The 23,299-nt window shown below is 43.9% G+C and overlaps 1 protein-coding gene across 1 annotated transcript in view; it reads right to left on the reverse strand.

Annotated features, from left to right (window-relative positions):
• PRKN (parkin RBR E3 ubiquitin protein ligase) overlaps positions 1–23,299 on the reverse strand; it is a 750,081-nt gene that overhangs the window by 477,896 nt on the left and 248,886 nt on the right. Inside the window, exon 5 of the mRNA XM_056853313.1 lies at positions 10,774–10,857. Coding sequence (XP_056709291.1) covers positions 10,774–10,857 — 84 coding nt within the window. The remainder of the gene's footprint in view (positions 1–10,773; positions 10,858–23,299) is intronic.

Below are 23,299 nucleotides of genomic sequence, written 5' to 3' on the forward strand. Positions count from 1 at the left end.
TGCTGGTGTGCTAGGAGATCCATCATAGCACCAAAAGGAGATCTTTCATAACACCAAATGCTTTTCAGCTGATAAACAAGACCTATTACCTTCCTTTTATTCATGGCTGTGTCTCTTTCTTTGCACACAGATACATGGGTACAAATGATGGACAATGAAGCGGCTGGATGAAGACTTGTCAGGTTGCTCTAGGCTGATTCTGCATTGAGCAGGGGGTTAGACTATATGGCCTGTATATCCCCTTCCAACACTATGATTCTATGGATACTATGTACTACCACAAAGACAAATAAGTGGGTTCTAGATCAAATCAAGCCTGAACTCTCCCTAGAAACTAAAAACTGTGGTTATTATAGTTTGGTCAGAGAAGGCAAGATACACTGGAAAAGACACTCGAAGTCCTCTCTCTGGTACCCTTCTTTTAAGAAAAACATATTCACTTCACAGTACTTAGTCAACCTCACTAGTCCTCCATTAAGAAAGGCTATTACCAGCTGTCATTGCCAGATCATGTCATTGGCACATCTTTAAGTCAGATTTAACAAAGTTCCTGTAGAGCATCACTTCTGTCCCTGTAGCCTGGGCCAAGTGGAAGACCTCACACATAGTTGGGCCGTATTATCATCAACTTCACAGGTATAGATGTGGAACTTATTGAATTTTTGCTGGCGGATATCTTTCCTAATGTCAGCTGTCAAGTGGCTATTTTAAAACCAGAAAAAATATTTTACTCACCAACCTTAATAGACACATGGCTAAACTGTAGTTTTAGGTACTTTTCTGAATTAAACCACTTTGGGCATTTTGTTTTTATAGTTGCACAGTTTATTTGTATTTTATACTTATGTTTCTTCTTTTGATTTTATGCTTGTTATGACCGCATGGTTACCATAATAAACCTATCTACACAGGAAAAGGCAATAATGCTTGGAAAAGTTGAAGGCAGCAGAAAAGAGGAGGTCCCTGAGGAAACACACCCAACAGTGGACCATTATGACATTGCAAGTCAGAAAAGAAATACACAGAAAACACCATACCATAGAGACATGCTAGAAACCTGCTTCATTCAAACTTTGAGAGGGGGAGGAATCTCAACAGGGTTGAAATTTGATCCTGAAGGTTCTAACCTGAGGAACAAAGGAACCACTTAAAACAGCACAGAAGAAACCACTCAGTTGAACGGATAAATGTGAGAATGGCTTTTACATCTTTAACCAAGCCCCACACACTACTTCTAACCCTGCTTGTCTCCACTCCTTGCTTCCTATAGGGATGGATCCTATGCACCATGAATGGAAGAAGTTTACAAAACAGTTTTTTCTGTCTCCACCCAGCAATTTCCATACCCCATGGAATGATGTTCCTAATGGTGGAGGAACCATTGGGAACAGAGTTCCCAGCTTCCCGTCTGAGGAAGGGGATCCCCTACCCTTGGCTCCTGTTTCCCAATGCCACTCCTGCAGCCAGCAGGAGAACAACAATGTATAAAAAAGCTGTTGGGGATGGTGTGATATCACTTCCCGGGGGAAAACCTGGAAGTGGCATCAGTCCACTCTAGGAATGACTGGAAACTTTACGATAAAGTATCTAGTTTTACTGTTTTACCATAAGGTATGTACTGATTCTTAGAGAGGTGCAACATCACTTCCAGGTTGTTCCTGGAAGTGAAATCATACCATTATTGATGGTGCCCCTTCCATGTCTGTACCCCCAGATTCCTTCTACTTGCCAAAGAATATAGTAGTATGTAGTATGAGGGGGTTGCAGAAATAAAGAGGGAATGACAGAGATTTCTCCATTCTTTCATAAGCTCTTGCTTCTTTCAGAGAAGAATTCACACAAGTGGAGAGGAATTTATTTCTGCCAATTTTCCCTTCTCACTGCAGCCTTCCATGCTATAACCACTCTGTTTCAGAGGATGCCCAGATCCTTGGCAGTAGATTTTCAGGAAGTTGAGGAGGCTGCAGGGGGAGATATCTGTCCCATGAACTCCTTCATGGTTCATGAGATGCAACCCATATTCCATTTCTCCAAATAATTTTGAACATGTACTGTGAACAGTTAATTCTCAACAGAAAGAGATGCATTTGCAGAGGCTACTGCACAGATATAAATCTTATCTCCCTTCTCCCTGGAACCTTTAATCAAACTCTCAACAACAGCAAGGCAGAGATGAAGATTTACACTTACTGCAAGGCACTACTGAAAGGTTATCTTTGCTATGAATAATCAGAATATTGGACAATTGAAATCCAGGAGTGCTTGATGGTCCTCCTCTACACTACACAGTAGGAAACACGAGCCCTGGGTAATTTTTAAAAGTGTTTTGCCCTCTCTTACTATGGCTCTAGATGAGCAATAATAATTTCACTGGCTAGTAGAGATGGGTGGCACAGTCCAGGAAATCTCCTCAATACCCTTTTTGATGACTACATCAGCATTCACAAGCAGAAACTACTAAACTGTCCTTGAAATGACACTTGATGTTGAACACATGAAGCTGTCTTATACTGAATCAGACCCTTGGTCCATTGAAGTCAGTATTGTCTACTCAGACCAGCAGTGGCTCTCCAGGTCTCAGGCAGACGTCTTTCACATCGCCTACTTGCCTAATCCCTTTAACTGGAGATGCTGGGGATTGATCCTGAGACCTTCTCCATGCCAACTGAATGTTAAATTCAGTAGCTATTTTGGAATGTTTGAAAATGCCCTTCAAACAACACCAAGAAATTTCAACAGTTTAATCAAAATTATTTTTGCTTCCTAGAACATTCCTTGGATGTTCTGTCCTGAGTAGGAACCTCCAAACACACCTCAAAATACTGTTTTAACCAAAATACAGTAGAATCTCTAGGGTTTAACTATGTAGAATTTCATAGAAAGGTGACATTCTGAGGCAAAACCATTTATATTTTCAAATTATAATCTAGGTATTTACAGTGCCTCTATCTACCTTGTACCTAAGCACTAAAAACAGACCAAAATGCTTACCATCGCAATAATCACTCAAAATCTTGTAGGACAAAGGTACCATGTGCTCAGGAGATTATAGCAATTGGATTTTGGTTACCAGGACTAAGGTTGTTCTCAGAACTGAGACATACTTAGATATATCTTTTTATAATCCTTGATTAAATTTAGGATCCCATCAAAAATCCAGGATTATCTTGAAGCAGGTGTGCCTAGGGAAATCTAAAATGCAACAGGCAAAAAATGCAGGTAGACTAAATGGCGACATCCTTCCATACAGTCAGACAATGCTATGGAACAGTATGAAGAAGCAAAGTATTTTGAAGTGATATATTTCTTTGGGGAGATCAAACGCAGGTCTCAAACCTTTCGTTCAAAATCTCATCAATGATCATGGTACATTTTAAGTGCGTTTGTTCCAAAGTTCTATCCACAATTTTTTTGCCAGCTTTAATTATTCATGGGGCTATGCTATATTTTAAATGCAGTCACAACACCCTTACTTTTGCACAGAGGTGAAATACAAACACGTATAATAAGGGGGGGTATTTACCCATCAGATTTTTAGAGGGGGCTTTGGTCAAGCACTGATTGTTCTCTGTTAGTGAAATGGCTCCCTAGAGGTAAGTACTGGTTCCTGCCTCAACGGGAGCTAGATTTGCTGCCGGAGGGAAGGCAGAGCGTGGCGGCAGGCAGACAAAATGGCCGGCCGGCATGCGCATTTGCACATGCCTGGGAGGCTCGTGCCGGCCTCTGTCTGCCCAACAACAGCCTCCCATTGGCCGGGCTCCTTGAATGTGAGCCAATGGAGACCTTGGGTGGGAGCCTGTAGGGGCGGGGCTTCGTCATCCCGGCTTAGTATATAGCAGGGAGGAGGCCCCACACTCGGCTCACTCCATCTTTTCTTTTGAAGGCTGGAGTGAGAGGGGAACGAGAGAGAGAGCAGAGAAAACGAAAGGACAAGCAAGAGAGAGAGAGATCGAGCGAACGGACAAGGAACACGGAACAAGCGGACAAGCACAGAGAGATGGAAAACAAAGGAGCAGGGGGGGCATTTGTGGGTAGGGGGAGCGGGCCACACCTCTGGCGCAGCTTTTGGGGACTCAAGGGCAGAATAACGGCGGGAACGAGTGGGCTCTTGCAATTCCCACCGCGTTTTTGGCGCCAGCGTTGGCGCAACCCTCTTTTTTATAACCCCCCCGCAACATCCTATAGTCTGCTCCACAACTAGGAACAGGGTCAGACCATATTCAGGCATACCGCTCCTCCTGTTGGAGGCGGAATTGGCCATATCGCTCCTCCTGTTGGAGGCATTGCAGGGACAGTTTGGGGCTGCACTGAGCAGGCACCAATAAGTTTTGCGCTGAGCAGGCACCAATAGTCTCATTCAAGGCACCAATAAGTCTTGTGAGGGGCTGCTTGCACAACATTGCAAGCGTTACCGCACCTCCCGTTGGAGGCGGATTTGGGCACATCGCTCCTCCTGTTGGAGGCGATACAGGGACAGCTTGCTGGACAGCTTGCAGGCTGTAATGAGCAGGCACCAATAAGTCTTGCTTAGGGCACTAATAAGTCTCGTTCAGGACTGCTTGCATAGCACTGCATGCATTGCTGCGCAGATAGCCTTACTGAGATTAAACAACAGGGCAAAAGCCAGTTCCAGTTTATACCAGTCCCAGCTTGCCTGATTCCTAACATAAGGGAAGGTGAACAAGGTATACCATGCCTGCAAAACGCATGGACACCCAAAAGAGATGTGGGGCTGCTCCCTGTACTAGGGTGAGGGAAGGCACAACCAGGCATTTGCGGGCAAGCCTGGCCCCTGCCGGGCGTCCCACCGGTCCGACCCGGGTCAGGGCCACTGGTTTGCTTGCAGCAGCTGGCACTGGCTCCAGCGATGGCAGTCCTTACACAGCTCCTATAAAGGGGGCGAGGAGTGCGTTTGCAGCCAACGCGGTCGCACCTAGAGCCGGCCAATCAGCCCATGGGGGTGGGAGGCCGCAAGTTGTATCAATCGCTGAACAGGTGTCTGTTCCCAGGTCCAGGAACGGTCCTTGTGCTGCCATTCGGCAGGACGTCTCATATGCCATAGAGCAGCTTTCCAAGTCGATTAAGGGGCCAAGGGCCCAGCAGCTCGATAGAGAGGCCGTTCCTGGCCCTAGTGGCCTGGCAACATCCAGGGGCCGGGCACCCATTCGCAAGGGGACGAAGGGCACCCCCTTCCTCCAGCTCATCAGATTCCAGTACAGAAAGGCGCTGTCCCTGGCGGGGAGGACAAGCGGCAGATCCCGTTTCATCAGCCTCAGAGGGCGAGACATCTTCTTCCAGTGAATCTGCCCAAACACAGGGGGAAGACTATTGGCTGTCTGCAGCCTCAGTTCCGGGCCTTCCTGTATGGGCCCTCAGGCGCAGGAGGCGTCAGACAAAAGCAAGACGGCAAGGAAGCGAAAGGCGCTTGGGAACCCACACGACTTAACAGGGGCTCCTTTTTTCCTCCCACATTGGGGGATGAGGAGGATCAGATGAGGGAAGATATTCTCAACGGGCTATATATTGATATATTTGCACTGACCAAACTAGAATTAGAAGAGGGTCGCAGATCTAGGACATCATCACGGGGTAAAGATACAGTTAAGCCGGGGATGGGCGATAGGTCATTTGAAAAATAATTAACGGGTTACAATAGAATGTTGAAGGTAGTAGCCTCTGCCTACCCCAAGCGGGGTTGGCACCTCGTAAATCATCTGGGCAATGTTTTGCGAGCCAGAGCTTTAGCAGGTGATACAGCCGCCATTGAATACGACGAGGCCTTCTGGAAGTGAGCCTCTCAGGACAAGGGAACCCGCTGGGACCTCAAAAATGAGGAGCTCTGGCTTATTATAGTGGGCCCACATGTCATCCGCCTGGGCCAACATGCCCCTTAGAAACGTTAACCAGCGTATACACGGGGACTTTGACTGGGGAAATACCAATGCAAGGCATATGAATTGAGGGGACCTTGGCCTGGGAATAAAATGCCAATGCAGGACATACAGATTTGCAACACAGGGCATACAGATTTGCACACTGATGCGACACCTGCCTTGGACCACACCCACGCAAGTCTCGCACGCGTGGCAATTCTAGTCAGCCCCCCCATTTTGTTTCAAGGGGAGGGGCGGGCTCTTCCAAAAAAAAAGGAGTTGCCCCTCGACCAACAATGAGGTATCTAATAAATGTAGGGGTGAGGTCGGGGGCCATCCCGCTATTGAATATCCGTACATGACAGCAGCACAATACTTACTGGACGGCTTCACCACCGGTGTCCGTACTCTCTTCTTTAATCCCCGAGTTCCCATGGAGGCAGGCAATCTGTACTCAGTCATGGGAATGCTGGACAGGGGGGCCACAAAAATCAAAATGGAGTGGGAATGGGGCAGCTTATCGGGCCCATTCTCCATACCATCTATTGCTAAGTTACGGTTTTTCCTGTCATGGATCAGGCCAAAGTATGCCACCAAGAAAATCAGGTAGATACATCACCTTTTCTATCCGAAAAGGTCTTCCGTCAATGAAGGGTTATGGGCTGAGCTCACTACAGTGAGATGCGCCTCTTTTGGCCACGCTCCAGGTATGGCGCGTGCGACTGGCCACGCTACCCAGCTAGCGAATTGCGATGCTAAGTCGGCTTTTCCTGTTTGGAGGGCCACAGAACAGCCCGATACGGGGCTATTTGTTAACAGCCTTCGAGCAATTGTCCACGGAGCCAGGAGTACAATGGGCATCCGTAAAGACATATGGTCCCACCCCAATTTTAACAGTTCTTGGTTTTTGACTTGGTCACGTTCGGGAGCAAATCCAGATTGCCAGAAAGCAAAAATTTGGCAATATGCACATTAAGGGAGATGCAGCCTGCATTGTCCACTTTATTTCGCCTGCCGGGTCACGACTCCGGACAGTGCAAAATCGTGCCACCAGAGGGGTTCAGAGCACTACTCCATCGCATCAAAGTGTCTAAAAACTTTACAAACGATATTAAAATTCTGTTACAGTTCCTTGAGAATTAAATGGAATTTCCTTCGGGCAGCGCACTCACGAGCCCGGCGGTGCTACAGGCGCTCAGGGGACACATTATTATGAAAGACTTACGGGGCTCTGATTCCCCTGCCACGGTCCGTGCATATGTCCAAGCTCTTGCACAATTCGAAGGCTTTCTGCCCCGTGCGGGGGACCAGCACCGGGCAATCTAATAAATAATGCACTTCAGTTGTTTAGGGGCATTGTTTCAGCTGCATGCAAAAGTAAAATAGGGGCCATGCCCATGCAAGGCATTGAACTGCTTTTAACAGCACACCCAAGAGGAGAGGGGTATTTATTCATTCATGCTGATCGCACACCATTACGAGTCACCAGTACATTAGGGCATGTTCATGGTGTTCTGAGCCACTATCAGCAGCATGGCATTTCCTGCAGCGGAATATGTGAGACATTCTTCCTGCATAGTTGCGGCACGCTGGCAGCTGGGGCCGGCCTGTCAGCAGAACGCATATGAGCCATTGGGTGTTGACGTTCATCAGCATATAATGATTACGTCCAGCCTGACAGTGGTCTCTATTGATGGCATTTATGACTTTCAGGACTCTGCCGGACGGCGTGGATGGTCTGGCAGCCGAGGCCGGTGTTTATGATTTTCGGGACACGGCTGGATGGGGTGGTCTGCCAACAGACCACATATAAGCCATTGGCCTTGTCGTTTACCAGCATACTAAGATTCCGTCCGGCCTGACCGGGTTCTCTTTTTAATTGTGTTTGAGTTTCAGGTTGCTGCCGGCTGTAGTGGACCGTGGGACACAACACAGTCGTTTGGAATGGTCAGCATGACTTGGCGTCAACGGTTACAAACAGTGGTCGCTGTAGTGGATTGTGGGACACAACATAGTCTTTTGAAATGGTCGGCATGACATGATGTCAACTATTATAATCAGTGGTCGATGGCAGTCAGCTGCGTACAAAAGTATGTATGGCCTGACCAGGTTTGTTTTTAACCATGTTTATGATTTTCAGGATATTGTCAGACAGTGTGGGTCATTGGCCACAGCGTCATTGGCCACAGCATCATTTGGAACAGACGATACGACATGGCGGCTGGATGGGGACAGCATTTTGGCCTGGAACATGCAGTCCGGAGTCACTTGCAGGGCCAATGGTGGCATGCGTGGCCTGGAACGTGCAGTCCGTGCAGTCCGGAGTTACTGGCGGGGCCAAAGGGGGCATGCGTGGCCTAGAACGGTGCAGTCCGTGCAGTCTGGAGTTACAGGTGGGGCCAAAAAGGTGCATGCGTGGCCTGGAATGTGCAGTCCGCGCAGTCCGGAGTTACTGGTGGGGCCATCAGAGCATTCTGTAGCATTCGTTAATGCCAGTGTTGCTGCAACTGATACAGGAACATGGGGCCCCTCACGCTTTGTTTCTCCAGTTGGGGGAGTATCCTGCCGGGGTCTGGCAGCTTGCCCAAGCATAGTAATCTGCTAGTCGGATTTTCCGAAAGGAGGCCTTGGAGAGGTGCCCGCAACGTCAAGCGTATAAAGATGGCGCGGAAGAAAGTCGCCAACACAATTGGCAGAACTGTGGCAGACTGGGCTGAACGGTACTGGGCTGAACGGTACTACCGTAGGGCAGCGTTATACCGTTGGGGCGGACACACCTCTCCAGCTGGGGCATGGATTTATGGTTTCAGGACATTCGCGGGGGCCTGATGAATTGGCTTCAGCTGTGAGTTGTGGTGGAAGCTGCTCTGGTCCGGGTGGGAAGTGGGTTAGATGTGTCAGTTTGGAGGAAAGCGGCCAGGAGGGGTCGCTTTCTCAACTATGGGAATCCCAATAAGGTTTTTTTGGGGAGAGGCTTCAAGGACATGCCCTAAAGGGGGGGGGTAGGTTGTCTGCCTCTTCCCAAGCGACGGGCAAAACGCCCAGTGGCGCTCGTCATGGTGTCTTTGCGGGTTCGTCGCCCCGGTTGTTTGCAGTGGGCTCGCTGCGGGCTGGTGGTTACACAGGGCCGCATTGGGGTCAGCCCTGGTACCTGACACATCGTACATGCTGTGACACGGGGGTCGCAGCTGTTGCCAATTCCAAGTTGTGGCCTATTATATTCCAATTCATTATTCAATCCTTACAATTATTATTATGAATGTTGATGTTTAATAAACTTATGTTGTAATAAAATTGTTAAACTAAGAAAATGCCTCACTTATAATTTAGGGCATCTGCATACCCTACCTTTTAGCCCTGGGTCTGCAAGATGAACATTGCTGAAATTAAATCATTATCTCTTGCTGCATGTTAGAAGGCTGTTTGGAATTCAGTTTAGCTTCTGGTAGGATAGGCAGATTTTTCAGTGGAGCGCTGTCAACCCTGATTGTTAGGGGATGTGAATATTTAACACTTCAGAAAACTCTGAGGACTGGTCTGGATAAATGTCAAAAGACTATTACTGTTCAACATGCCTTCAAATGTTACAGCGCATTCCTGAAAATCAGCATGCGGGGATGGCGGGGAGGAGGAGCTGCTGCGCCGCCTCCTGAAGCCGTTCCCCGCACGCCAAAACACACAAAAAAAGCCTTTTCCGGGACTTATTGTTTGTAAGGGGGCCTTTTTGCCCCATAGAGAAAAGTGAGGCTGTGCCTGCTAAAAAGCAGGGGCAGCCTTGTTCTTCTTTCCGCCGGGGTACCAGGGTTGAACAGGGAGAGGAAGCTACCTAACGGCAGCTCCTTCCTCTAGCCTGCCCTCTGGGACACCAGAACGCCTCCCGGGATCCCGGTGCAGCCTTCTACGCCAATGGGACGCCAGTGGTAGGCCCCGTCAGCATCCCGGGGTGGTGCTGCCATGGCATCCAGGCCTTCCTGCTGGCATTGGGGCCATTAAAGTTGGCATGAGTATAGCGACATCCATGTTTATTTTGGCCCTCAGTAGGTAGCAAAAGCTGTTGTTTTTATCTTGCTGGTAGATTGTTGATGGATTTTTTGTGTGTGTTCCCAACCTTGTTTTGTTAGCTACTTTGAGACGAAGGAGATAAGAAGGGATATAAATATATTTAATAAATTAAAATAATACCCACAGAGAGTTGGATATGCTTAAGTTCCTGTAGACAGAGTTCATTGAAATCAATGACATAAATCCAGGAAAATGAAAAAAACTGCATGTTTTTCAAAGACAACTTTGCTGCTTGCTCAGACATTCCACTGATAATAGGGTACATTTTATTTGTACAAAAAAATCCCAAGTAGGGATGTGTGAAAACCTCAGTGCACGTTTCTGGTCTTACTGATGCACTTTCAGCCTCCCTCCAAATTCCTTAGATAGTTTCCCCAGGCAGACATATCTAAATTCACCTCATATTTCACTTGAGGCAAAATTTGATGGCAATTGTAATTAGTAAATGACAATTTGAAGCAGCAGCATTCATGTAAAGGAAAGCTGCTGATGTGCTGAAAGGACCATCTGTAGTATTTAGAAGTTCAAACAGACATTTATCTTATTTTTAAAGGTCATTTTCTTGCCATTCTATTGATCTGTGTGCACATTCTGGTACAGCATTTAGACGTATTATGAGAATACACACCCATACGTGACAATTTAGAGTTCTACTTCAGTAGTTTTCACTTCAGTGTCATTTCTAAAACATTGATGTTATATTGTTCCAAGTGGATGACCTTCATCAATCACAATTCTATTAAAATATACAAGACAAGACAACTTAGTCCTTGTATTTAATTCCTCTAAGTGACTCATGCTGCTTTTTGATAGTCATGACATTTTGACAATCACTTACAGCTACTTCCCCGTTACAGTTTCGGGACTGGCAAATACCAGTTATTCTGTCTGGAATCAAGACATCTTCCCAGCAAGATGGACCCTGTTAAAAAAAATAAGAGAAAAGGACATTTTAAAAAATACAGTTGGGGAGAAACATTTTCAGTTCTTTTCTTCTGGAACTTTCCTTGAGAGACAGCAAAAGAAAGTAAGGAGAAATGGCATTGCTTAAAAAAAAAAATAGGAAGAACAAATCCTGATACAGTCACAAGCATAATGAATGCAGAACATAAGCAAAATGTACATTAATAGTATCAAAAACATAAACCTATTGCAAAAGTATATCCCACAATATCCATATTGAAATTTGAAATTCATTTATCATTAGGAATGATAATTGGGCTCTAGAATTGAAATAGTATATTAAAAGGCCACCAAGACACTGACTCTTTGTTTTGGCCCTCTGTAGGTAAAGGTAAAGGTCCCCTGGGCAAGCACCGGGCCATTCCTGACCCATGTGGTGACATCACATCCCGACGTTTTCTAGGCAGACTTTGTTTACAGGGTGGTTTGCCAGCGCCTTCCCCAGTTATCTTTCCTTTGAGTCAACCTTGAGCCGGCTACCTGAAACCAACTTCAGTTGGGATCGAACTCAGGTCGTGAGCAGAGCTTGGACTGCAGTACTGCAGCTTACCACTCTGAGCCACGGGGCTCTTTGGCCCTCTGTACATTTATTTAATTAAATTATTGGTAAAGGTAAAGGTAGTCTCCTGTGCAAGCACCGGGTCATTACTGTACCCCACCTTAAGGCAGCTATCAAAACAGCCAGAGCTGTAAGAACACATATCATGAACATCTAGCAACAAGTTAAAACCAGTACACAATTGAAGCACACAGTTAAAAGCCAATACACCGTTGAAAACACAGCCAAAAGCCTGCTTCATCCTCCACCAAATGCCCCCTGGAACAAAATAGTCATGTGCCTTCCCAAAGGTAGAAAGTGAGGGCTCTCCCTCACCCAATCTGGTAAGCCATTCCAGAGGAATGGACCAACCAGAGGGGATGCCCCTGACCTAATTGTTGCCAAATGGACCCTCTTAGAGAAGGCTGTCTGAGAAGCATGACTGGTACACAGGAGTATATCAGGAGAGGAGGTTTGAGAACTATGAGTGTCCTAAACTGTGAAGGGATTTAAAGATGATAAACCAATGCAGTTGGCAGAACAGGGAGGCTGGAGCCCAGTGTTTACATCACCAACCACAAGGTGTTCTACAGCGCATTCCTGAAAGGAATGCCTGCGCCGGTTTTAGGAGGCAACCTAGCGGCATTGCCTCCTAAAGAGGTTTCGGCACCAAAAACCCATGCAACCCTCATAGGGTTGCACGGGAGATACGCCAGCAAAAAGCTGGCCAGCAAAAAGCTGGCGTATCTTTTAAAAAACAAAAAGGGGCGTTCCTGAGCCGAAACGGTTCGGGAACGCTCCTCCTAAATTAAAAAATAAACACCTTCCTGCCTTCAGCACACTAGTACATCATAGTATATTAGGGAGAAGAGTTTAGTATAGCCCTCTCCCTTATGTGCTAGCTATTACATGACAAGACTGATCAATGTTGGGGAGCATTGAGAAATGCAATCCTCCGCAATCAACCAGGAGTGATACAATCCAGAATTTTTCTCTTTCATTCTACACAATGTGTAGATTGGGACAACGGAGTATAGGTGGAAATTTTGGACTGCTGAAGCCCTTTATAGAATTCTGAAAGGTGATATTTGGCTAAGGAGCAAAATTTTCAATCTTTTGTCTTCCTCCCCATGATTCTTTACAGCCCTCCCCAACTTCTTCCATCTAATTATACCTCCCAAAGATGAACACTTCACATGCAATTACTTTGTCCTTCTCTGAGTTTTAAGGGAAATCTATCAACCTGTAATCAGCCAATCAGTTGTACTACTGAAATCCACTACACATTACATGGCTTACAATTATTAGCTTACATTAATCAAAGCATTGCTTGAAAAGAAAATCCTTCCTGATTACAACATAAAAAGGCCACCGCTTTTGCAGTGCATTTACCTGGCTACTGGGGTTTGATGCAGTTCATACTTAAAAGGTCATCTTTTTGTTGTTTAAAGGGGCTGAAGCAATTGAAAATTGTAATGAGATTTCTAAAAAAGTTTTTTTTTTTTTAAGATTACAAGAGTTCAAATGAAAAAGATCAGTGGCTGCATTGTCTTGGTCTGTGATCACATCTGGGTGACTCAACTTTCTTGAAGGTTTTGAACATATTAGTAAGAGAATGAATCGCTGTGACCATCTGGACTCTTTTGTAGTAGAAATTTCTTCTAGCCCTTTGTCAGACTCAGCCATACTGTTGGTTCCACAAGTCAGCTATAAAACACTGTAAAAAAGTATGTCCAAGAAGAAGAAAAAGAACTATGTAACACCACTTCTCTTCTTTCCTTCAGATGCTACTGGACTCTTGCTCTTTTCTACTACTGCAGACAGACTAACACGGCTACCCACTGTGAATTTCCTTCAGATCTGTCATCTAAACTCTTCTTTCCCTACGAAATACTCAGCTTAACACTCTATCATCATTCTGGAATTAAACAAAGCCCAAGTATGCAGAATTATACTTGCTCAAATAGTATTCCTTTTACATTTCTCTCCTCTCCCTTTTCCCCACAACTTTTCTCCCTGAGACTGTATTGAGATTGCATTTGTTATCATTTATTTAGAAACTTTCCATGCTGCCTCTCCAGATAACCAGCATGGCTTAACACCTAAGCCCTTTCTTTTTGCTTATATAGTTCTATAAAGAATGTGTGCATGTGTTAAGTGCCTTCAAGACGCTTCCGACCTATGGTAACCGTATGAATTAATGACCTACAAAATGTCCTACCTTTAACAGTCTTGCTCAGGCCTTGCAAACTGAGGGCCGTGGCTTCCTTGATTGAGTCAATCCATCTCATATGTCATTTCCTGAGTAAAACACTTCGTAATTTTCTGACTGAAAATGTCCTAATCCAGTCCACTTTAGTTCACTCACTCCCAGGATGGCAATGTTTAAATGTTCCATTTCTTGTTTTACGATATGAATAAGGAGAATAAATAAGAAGCAAATTGCTCTACATCCATTCCATCATTATTATTTTTTTGCATTCCTGCATAACATTATGAGGTAAATAAATACATAACAAAATATGTATTAAACAATTTCAGAGGTGGTGAAATGATGCGATTGATGTTTTTGCCATGAGTAGACATATTGGATTTGGAAAAAGAGAATTTTGTGAGCACTCTTAGGAGCAAGTGGTGATTGTCTGTCCAAATAGAAAGAGCCAATGTGGTATAGTAGCTGTAATATCAGACGAGGATCTGGAAGACCCAGGATCAAATCCTCACTGTGCCATGGAAGCTCGCTGGCTGACCTTGGGCCAGCCACACTCTCTGAGCCTAACCTATCTCAAAGGGTTGTTGTGAGGATAAAATGGAGGAGAGATGTAAGCTGTTTTGGGTCCCCTTTGGGGAGAAAGGTAGGGAATAAATTAAAATAAATATACTAAAGTCACAGCTATCAGCATAGCCTTCAGTCATCACATTCGCATGAACTTTGAGCCCGGTCATACCGGGGTTGGTGCTCATAACTGGGAATTCAGTTAGAATCTGAGACTGACTCAAAGTGCTTCAGAATAACGATGTTTTGTAGCCTCACTGGAAAGCCAAGAGGGTAGGAGCCTTTCTGACCTCTTCTGAGAGGGCTTATACAGAGACATGGGATGGCCACTGAAAAGGCTTGATCCCAGATTGTAGCTGAATGTACCTTGGTCAAGGAGGGTACTGACATACCACTTTCTCAAAGTGCTTCTACATTACAAACTTTATTGAAGGAGTACATGGAATAGATGCAGCAACCACACCTTCCAAGCTCCACAAGAACTAGTATTTGGTATGTGTGTGCCACGACAGCTAATGTATTTATGTTTATGGGGGCGGGGGTCTGTCTTCATCCCTAAATTCTCACAATTGACCAAGACATCACATTTTTAATGAGACCATCCAAATTTGCTTCAATTTAACCTAATTTCAGCCTAAATCCCAGGGTAAAACTTTATACTGGTTCAGCAACATTACATGGTGATCCTGTTTACTATCTGTAAGAAAGGAATGGCCATTGGCAAACTGATGTCCTATAGCAGGACCCAAGACACATCCAGAGACCGACAGAAAACACAGATTTTGCAATGACTAACGTAGGTCTTTTAATACAATGTAGAAAAAAAATCGCAGACAATAAAGACCATCTTAGATGGCAAAACTGGGTCATCCCTGTCTAAACCATTTGTCCTTCATTTTGCATTCCTGTGAGAGGAGATCTTTTATAATAAGGAACCATGGTTATCTTGATCCACAAAAATCATGAGTGATTATAGCTCATAGAATGATGGAGATTTAAAGACACCTCGTTGACATCATGTCTTTTGGTTCATCTGGGAAAACCTACTAGGACTTCTCCTTGGACTTTTGGTTTATTCCTTCTAACCAACTCTGTGTTGTTGATGTTTGTTGATGTTGTATATTCTATCTCCGGTTTTTTCATGTATTTTCTTGTATCACCTTGCACATTCTGGTAAACTTTGTTGCATTTAATGGTGTGCTTAGACTCTCTGCTGTTATTTGACTTTCAGTACCTGGAGGTTGGCAACCCTATCCCTCCTCCCGAACATTATCTATTAAGGTATGGCCTTTTGCTGTTCCCCCCACCTCTTTTGAGTTATATGTACCAACACATCCTTGAAGACAGAATTAGCCTGTAGGAGAATAAAGGAAGCAAAGAAACGATCACTAGTACTTCTAGTGCTGCTGATTATCTTTATTATTTGATAAGTTATCCCCTTCATTACAAAGACTCCTACCAGATTGGTTCTTGTAGGTTATCCGGGCTGTGTGACTGTGGTCGTGGTCACACAGCCCGGATAACCTACAAGAACCAATGAACTCTGACCGTGAAAGCCTTCGACAATATTCCTACCAGATTATTAGTGTTTTACCTTAAAAAAATCTCAATCTGTTCAAATTTTCTACTTACTTACCCACTAATGATTCCATTTTCCCAATAAACTATGATCCTCAAGAGCCATTATTCTAATAAGCTTGATAGATAGAACACATATTCTTATGTCTAGCAAGAAAATGTAACTTGCATTAGAAACAGAAGGAATGCCATTACTTTTTTTGTACAGTCCCCAGTTCAAGAACCGTACTAAGTTAATTGTCACATCTTCTGTTTCATCTGCATGGCCACGGCAGCTAGGTGGATGGGGTTTATGTTGATAGCCCAGATCGCAAGCCTGAGGCTCAGATACAGGAGACAAAGCAACAAGGTTATAAGAAGAAGTCAGGCTTACAAAGGATCAAGAGAAGACATCACTCTTGATTTAACCGGAGCCTATCCACAGTACCTAGTGCAAGAGCTGAGAAATGCAATATACATATTAAATATATATGTTTCAGAAACTTAACTTGTGGACATGGCCAGAGGATCTTTCAGCAGGGTGGTGGGGTTGTGGGTTTCTGACTGCCAGCCATGTAAGTCCCAGGGCTGAGCTTTTGTCTCACTCCTATTTCAAGTACTTTAAAACCTGGGCACGGTGAGAGCCTTTTGGCATGAGCTGAAGGGCAAAAGCTGAAGGACTTGGTCCATTACTCACAGCCCATGACCTTGATGGGATTCTTGGTAGACATCAGACCAGTCCTGGAGGTTGTGGGTACACTTTTCCAGTAGTTTTTTTTTTTTAAAAATAAACTGCATTATTTAAAATTATTAAAATGTTCACTTAAAATTGTTGTTTAAATTGTATTGGAATGTTTTGTAAGCTATTTTAGGTCCCCACTGAGGAGAAAATCAGAGTAAGAAAACCTCTAAATAAGTAAATAAAATATGTGAGTGGAAAATTGACCAGAAAATCCAGCATAATTGTATTTAACTTAAAAGGGGGGAATATAACAATGAGAAGATCAGTTAAAAGAAAACTAAAAAGAGTGAGAAGGGTCAAAGAAGTTCAAGAGGCCTGGAAGTTATATAAGCCTCTATGATATTTTGATAAAATGGGAACACAGATTAGAAGAGAAATCAACAAATCTAAAAAAATGCCAGCATGCTTAAATAGCAGAGTCAAGAAGGCTTTATTAAAACACATACACACACACAAACTGAGGACACTTTCTTTAGAAGACATCTTTCCCAAATTGAAAAAGCATAAATAGCAGACCAGATATCAGATGCAATGGTCAAGCCAAGGAGAAGAGCAAATTACTAAGATTTAAAATTTAATAATAAAAATGTCTTTGAACTTGAAGCCAGAGAGGTCATGGGAGAGTTAGATGACAAATGCTGGCCAAGGAAGTAATAAGACATTGCATAGAAGCTGAAGCGGTGCTTTGCATCAAACTTTGCTGCAGAAAATGTGATTTTATACATGGATCTATAGATATGGTTTTGAAGAACTATGTCGAATGGAGGTGACAAAGGGTGAAACATTAAAGCTGAGTTACAATTAAAATGTACCAAGTCACATGGCTGGATGGCATTCACTGGAGAGTTTTTGTAAATTGTAAAACTGCTGAACTATTAACTAAAATATGTCCTTGATCAGTGTAATGTGCTTTCTTACCATTGAACTTTCAGCTATCTGTTGTTTTTTTAAGGATCCAAGGTAGAGAGGTATAGAAAATTACAGCCTAATATCTAGGGTTTCCAGGTGCCCGGTGGTGGCGGGCAAACCCCTGGTAATTTGCCCCTCTGCCCACCGACCACCTGAGGATTGGCGGGCAAACGTGCGCCCGCGCACGTTGACGCACCCGTGCGGCACGTCCAGTTTGCAACCGGAAGTGCCTCTCTAAGGGTTTGAGTGGTAAAGGGCCGCTTGCGATGCAGCACTTCCGGGTGTAAACACATTGCAAGGGGCCTTTTACCACTGGAGTGGGGCTCTCTTGCCCCAAAAGCTCCCGCCGGAGGAGAAGGGGGACCTGGCAGCCCTACTAATATCCATCCCAATAAACTGATAGAAAGCAGTAGTAAGGCTAGACTGTTAAATGTACGCAGAGATCATTGCTGTGGAAAAATCACCATGGCTTTGTCATGTTTGTAATGTTGAAGATACCTTAAGCAGTAAATGTTTACTTAAATCTGGTGGACATTTTAAATGTTTTTACTGCATCTGTTAGTTTGAAATAATTTTATGGGTTTTTTTACTTAGATTTACGTTTACGCTTTTGTCCACGCAGACAGACTGTCTTCCCCCCCCCCTCCTAGGGAAATAAATATTGATAATTATTGATAAATATTTCATTATTTCCTCTCTCTCCCGAATCTATACTTGCTTCAGCACTATTTAACACTAGTTAAATTAAATAGAAATAGGTGTAGCCATCAACTAATTTCATTTCTGTCTCTTTTTTCTTACCGCATTTTATTCTGTTCCTCTGACAAGAAACTCAGAGTGGTATACATATTCTCAAAACAACCCTGTGAGTTAGATTAAGCTGAAGATAGTGATGGGCTCAAGGTCGCCCAGTGAGCTTCTCAGCTGAATGTGACCTTGAACTTGCGTCTCTCCAGCCAAATCCCAACACTCTAGATCAGGGTCCCCAATCTTTTTGAGCCTTCGGTCACCTTTGAAATTCTGACACAGCATGGTGGGCATTGTCACAAAACGGCTGCCCCTTACCTTCAGTCACACAGCGAATAGCCTCGGGATGTGGTAGCAGTTGCTGCTGAGACAACTTTTTAAAAAAAATCTGGACAGCCAATCAGATCTTCAATGGACAGCCAGAAGCCTCATGGGGCAAAAGCCCCACCAGGCCCTGCGGACTTTATAAAAACATTCTGCAAGAGCCACAAAAGGTGTCTGCAGGCGCCATGGCTAGGGCTGCCAAGCTCCAGGTGGTGGGTGGAGATCTCCTGCGATTAGAACTGATCTTCAGGTGACAGAGATCAGTTGCCCTGGAGAAAATTGCCATTTTGGAAGGTGAACTGTATGGCATTATACCCCATTGAAGTCCCTCTCCTCCCCAAACCCTGCCCTCCTCAGGCTGCACCCCCCAAAATTTCCAGGTATTTCCCAACCTAGAGCTGGCAACCCTAGCCATGTCACCCACGGGCACCACCTTGGAGGCCTCGGTTCTAGACGCTTTCCCACTCAAAATTGCCCAGTTTGCAATAACACCAATTATTCATGATGGAAAAATCTAAAACGGACTTTGAAGAACTCCAAATGGATCTCTCCAAAGCTGATATGTGGGCAACACAAAAGCAGATGGAATTCAGTAAGTGCCAAATAAGGCACAATGAGAAGGGGGAAAAAAATCATCATATATTTACCAACATGGTCTAGAGTGGCAGTTGCAGAACAGCAAAAAAAGTATCTTGAGGCCACTGGTGGAAGCCTAATTAAAAATAGTAAAGTCAGTCTGCTGAAGAAGTGAGAAATTAAAAATTAATGATAGCTAATATTACAAAAGCAATGGAAAATGAAACAGCTAGTAACCTAGTGTCGTAAATACTGAGATTTGTTGCTAGTTACATTAACAGGGCAGACTGACCCTTTGACTTACTGGGAAAGGTCCCAGTGGGCTGCCATACTAGGAGCAAGTTGGCCCAAGTGCCCCCCTGCAATGTTGAGAAGAAGAAGAAGAAGAAGAAGAAGAAGAAGAAGAAGAAGAGTTGGTTTTTTATATGCTGACTTTCTCTGCCACTTAAGGGAGAATCAAACCAGCTTACAATCACCTTCCTTTCCCCTCCCCACAACAGACACCCTGTGAGGTAGGTGAGACTGAGAGAGAATGACTGGCCCAAGGTAACCCAGCTGGCTTCGTGTGTAGGAGAGGGGAAACAAATCCAGTTCACCAGATTAGCCTCCGCTGCTCATGCGGAGGAGTGGGGAATCAAATCCCGTTCTACAGATCAGACTCCACTGCTCCAAACCACCGCTCTTATCCACTACACCACGCTGGCCCTCCTTCCCACCTAGGCATGGCAGAATTTTACTGATTTTTCTAATAACAAACACTATATCAATTATTGTCTGGTGGTGCACCACTGATTACCAGATGATGGTGACAAAGGAGAGTAATGGCTCTCTCATACTCTGTTTGTGGTCTTCATGGGGCATGGGGCTATTTTTTTTGCTGGAAACAGACTGCTGGACCAGCCTGAACTTTTGTCTGATCCAATCAGGTGATTCTTGCATTTTTATGACACGAAACCCGTGTGTGTCACAAACTCTTGCAGAAAATGGCGCCAGTAGGTATTTTTCTGTTATCCTAATCAAAAATAATACTCTCTTTTTAGGCCCACAAGAAAAAATTTCCCATCTCCATGTTCAGTGCCTAGTACACAAATTGTGTATTCAAAAACAAGCTGTTTGTCCCTTTTCTTATACAAAGCTATTACAAGAGACAAATTAGGCTTCCAAATGGGGTGATTCATTTTTATGTATTCTTAACAGGTTTAATTTAGGAGAACCAACTGATTACTGTCATCTGTTCAAGCTCTCTTTCCTAAAAATAATCTTGCGGTGGCACAAATGAAGCTTTCAACTACCCAGATTAGAGTCAGCCAAAAACCACCTGATGTGTTTCTAACTGTTACATGATAGGAAATCTCATTTCAATTCAGAGCTTGGAAATTTATGTGAATAGCAACAGATATTATCATGTAAAGCTTCATTTATTTCTCCATCCTTTATATCTTGATAATTACTAATCCAACTGGACTTCATATTAAATTAGATAAGGCCCACATTAGATTTCAAGTGAATGCTCGGGTATCATCACTCTATAAACATTATCACTTTACTCACAAATACTCTTCCAATTTCTGTGGCAAATGTATTGCTAAGAACCCAAATCACATTCGATAACACTACTAGCTATTTTTTTTTTCAAGTAAGAGGAAAGAGAGAAAGAAAGAAGGAAACAGAACAGAGACCTCTGCTACCCTTTTGTCCTGGTTCTGTTCATTGTCCTTGGATGCGCTTCTCAAAACAAATTTCATTTTATGCATACACGTTAAAAAATGGTCAGTAGAATTGCCATTTCAGCCATCATGTGGACTTACATTTCTTCTGTTTTATCCACAGCAAAAAGATGGGGGGCAGATAAAACTTCTAAGCCTGTCTCAAAACCGTTCGGTGCGCATTTTAGAAAAAGAAACATATTCGCCAACCTCATTGACATATCTGAGAAAATATGGCGACAGGTCTATCCACAGAACATTCTTAAACTGCTCTAGTTATCATGTGTCCCCTCACAAGGAAATGTGCAAGTAACACTTCCGCAAGGGGATCGGCTTCTAAGAGTTGGACAGCTCATTCCTAAGCCTTGCAGTGGCCGGGGACAGCGTAGCCGAGGCGCCATCGCGGAGCCTCCAAAGAGGTTCCCCGGCTGCCGCAGGGCTTTAAAAAGCCTTTTTTAAAAGCCTTTTTTAAAGTTTAAAAAAGAAAATGGGCCTCCCCCCCCCCATAGAAAACAGTGATGATATGCCAGGAAAAACCTGGCCCAGTTAAGGGGGCGTTCCCAGGCTGGAGGGGCTTTGGAAGATGACTACTGTCAACTCCGCCCCCAGGAACGCCTCGCCCCCATGTCAGTGCCGCAGGATTTAGGTCTTGGAGAGACTGTGGCATCAGTGGAGCGGCATGCAGCTCTGCGGCGCCCAGGCAGACAGAATTGCCCCTGCCGCCAGCGTAAGTGCCTCTTATTCAGTGATAAGATCTAGGTCTCTAGATGCCTTGTCATGCACTCCGCCATCTGAGCTGCACTTCTGCCCTTTCTGTCTTCTCTGCTCTTGGAGTCCTCAGGTGACTGCAAGGTCCTTGGCAGCCGCTCCCCTTCATGGGGCCCTTAGCAATCTCAGGTTCTGGTGGTGGCTCCTGAGCCTCCTGGGCTTCTTGTCCAGTAGTTTTAACAGAACTGACATTTACTGTTTTGTTTTGTTTTTAAAAAATTTGGGACTAACACTTAGGGTAAAGAAATAAAATTCAAATATATTCGCGTTAATATACAGAGCTAAGTAATCCAGCTTTCCATCAGATGAAAGCGTGAGTCGCAGTCCTGAATTTTCCTTGCATTAACATTAAAAAACTAGATTACCAAAACATGCAGGATGGATTTTCAGGTAAAAATTTACACAGTAAGCATTAACTTAAAATTGGCCTGACCCAGGAAAAGGTTGAAGTTTTTAAATGAAGCTCTATCATAAACTCTTCAGATATTGCAGTTTAAGACTGGAAAATCCAGATTACACACACAATACCTGAAGAAAATAGATTGCTACATAGTCCATTTCTGATTTTTCACACAATCAGCAACATGGGGAAGACCTAAATATCATCAAGAGTCAGAGAAGCAAAACATCTGTGCATCAATGGAAAGCTAATGGGAGCCCAAATACATAAATCCCAAGCATCGCCACAGAAAATATATTTAAAAACCAGAAAATGTGTTGGGAAGGATGTAATATGGGTATTTTAAGCCTACCAATTTCATATGGAACATGTCATTCACACAGTATATTGAAGGAAATTACAAGCATCAAGAAACAGAACACATAATAATCTTTGATAGTTTTGCTCTGCAACTATAGTTAAACCCATCCCAGAATTGTTCAGCTACATAAGTTGAAGCTTTACCTGTGCTGGTCATTGATTGTAATAAAGATCTAAGATATGATAAGTTGGAGCAACAAATGAAACTGGGGGTTCCCAACCCTTTATTTCCTTTGTCACCCTAATGTTGTGAGCAGAGCCCAGATCTACAGCAAAGATGCAATATTTGATAGGCAAGTAATATTAGGATCCAAATTCTCAGACTGGTATAAATTATTCAAAGTAGATCACTCTAGGGCACACAACTTGTCTGAGATCACATTCTTTAAATTACGATCAGTCCTTACATCTATCCATTTTCAAACTATGCAAACTGCTATGCATGAGTCGGAAGTGACTTGACAGCACTTAACACACACACACACACACACACACACACATGCTTGAAGGCAGCTATACCCAACGCCCAGTTGCACATGGTATATGTATCTGCAGAGGCTCAGAACTGGAAGACCTGACCCATTATATGTTGGTCTGCCCATTATATCTAGTTTCAAGGCAAAGATTCTTAGGGACAATTCTGGCTAACTTAAATCAATGTACTGTGATGGAGAAAGTTCTGTTTCTCCTTACAAACACGGAGCCAGCTGTCGCCCTCTTTGCTCAAGCAGCAAAGAAAATTCGGGCCAGGTTGGCCCAATGCAGTAAACACTGAACTGCAAATCCCATGGACAGGAGGTTGATACCACAACATCTTAATTTCAAATTCTGTTTGGTTTTGCTGATTATTATAAAGTCTGTTAGTCAAATTCTAGTTAGTCAGATTCTACACAATTCTGAATTTTTAACTTTTAATAATGTTATTTGCAAAGTATTTTACAAGTTATGGTGGTTCTGAGAAGCATGCTTTTTCCTGTTATTATTAATGCTTGTTACCT

This window comes from Euleptes europaea, chromosome 7 (assembly GCF_029931775.1).
Source record: "Euleptes europaea isolate rEulEur1 chromosome 7, rEulEur1.hap1, whole genome shotgun sequence".
Taxonomy (NCBI): domain Eukaryota; kingdom Metazoa; phylum Chordata; class Lepidosauria; order Squamata; family Sphaerodactylidae; genus Euleptes; species Euleptes europaea.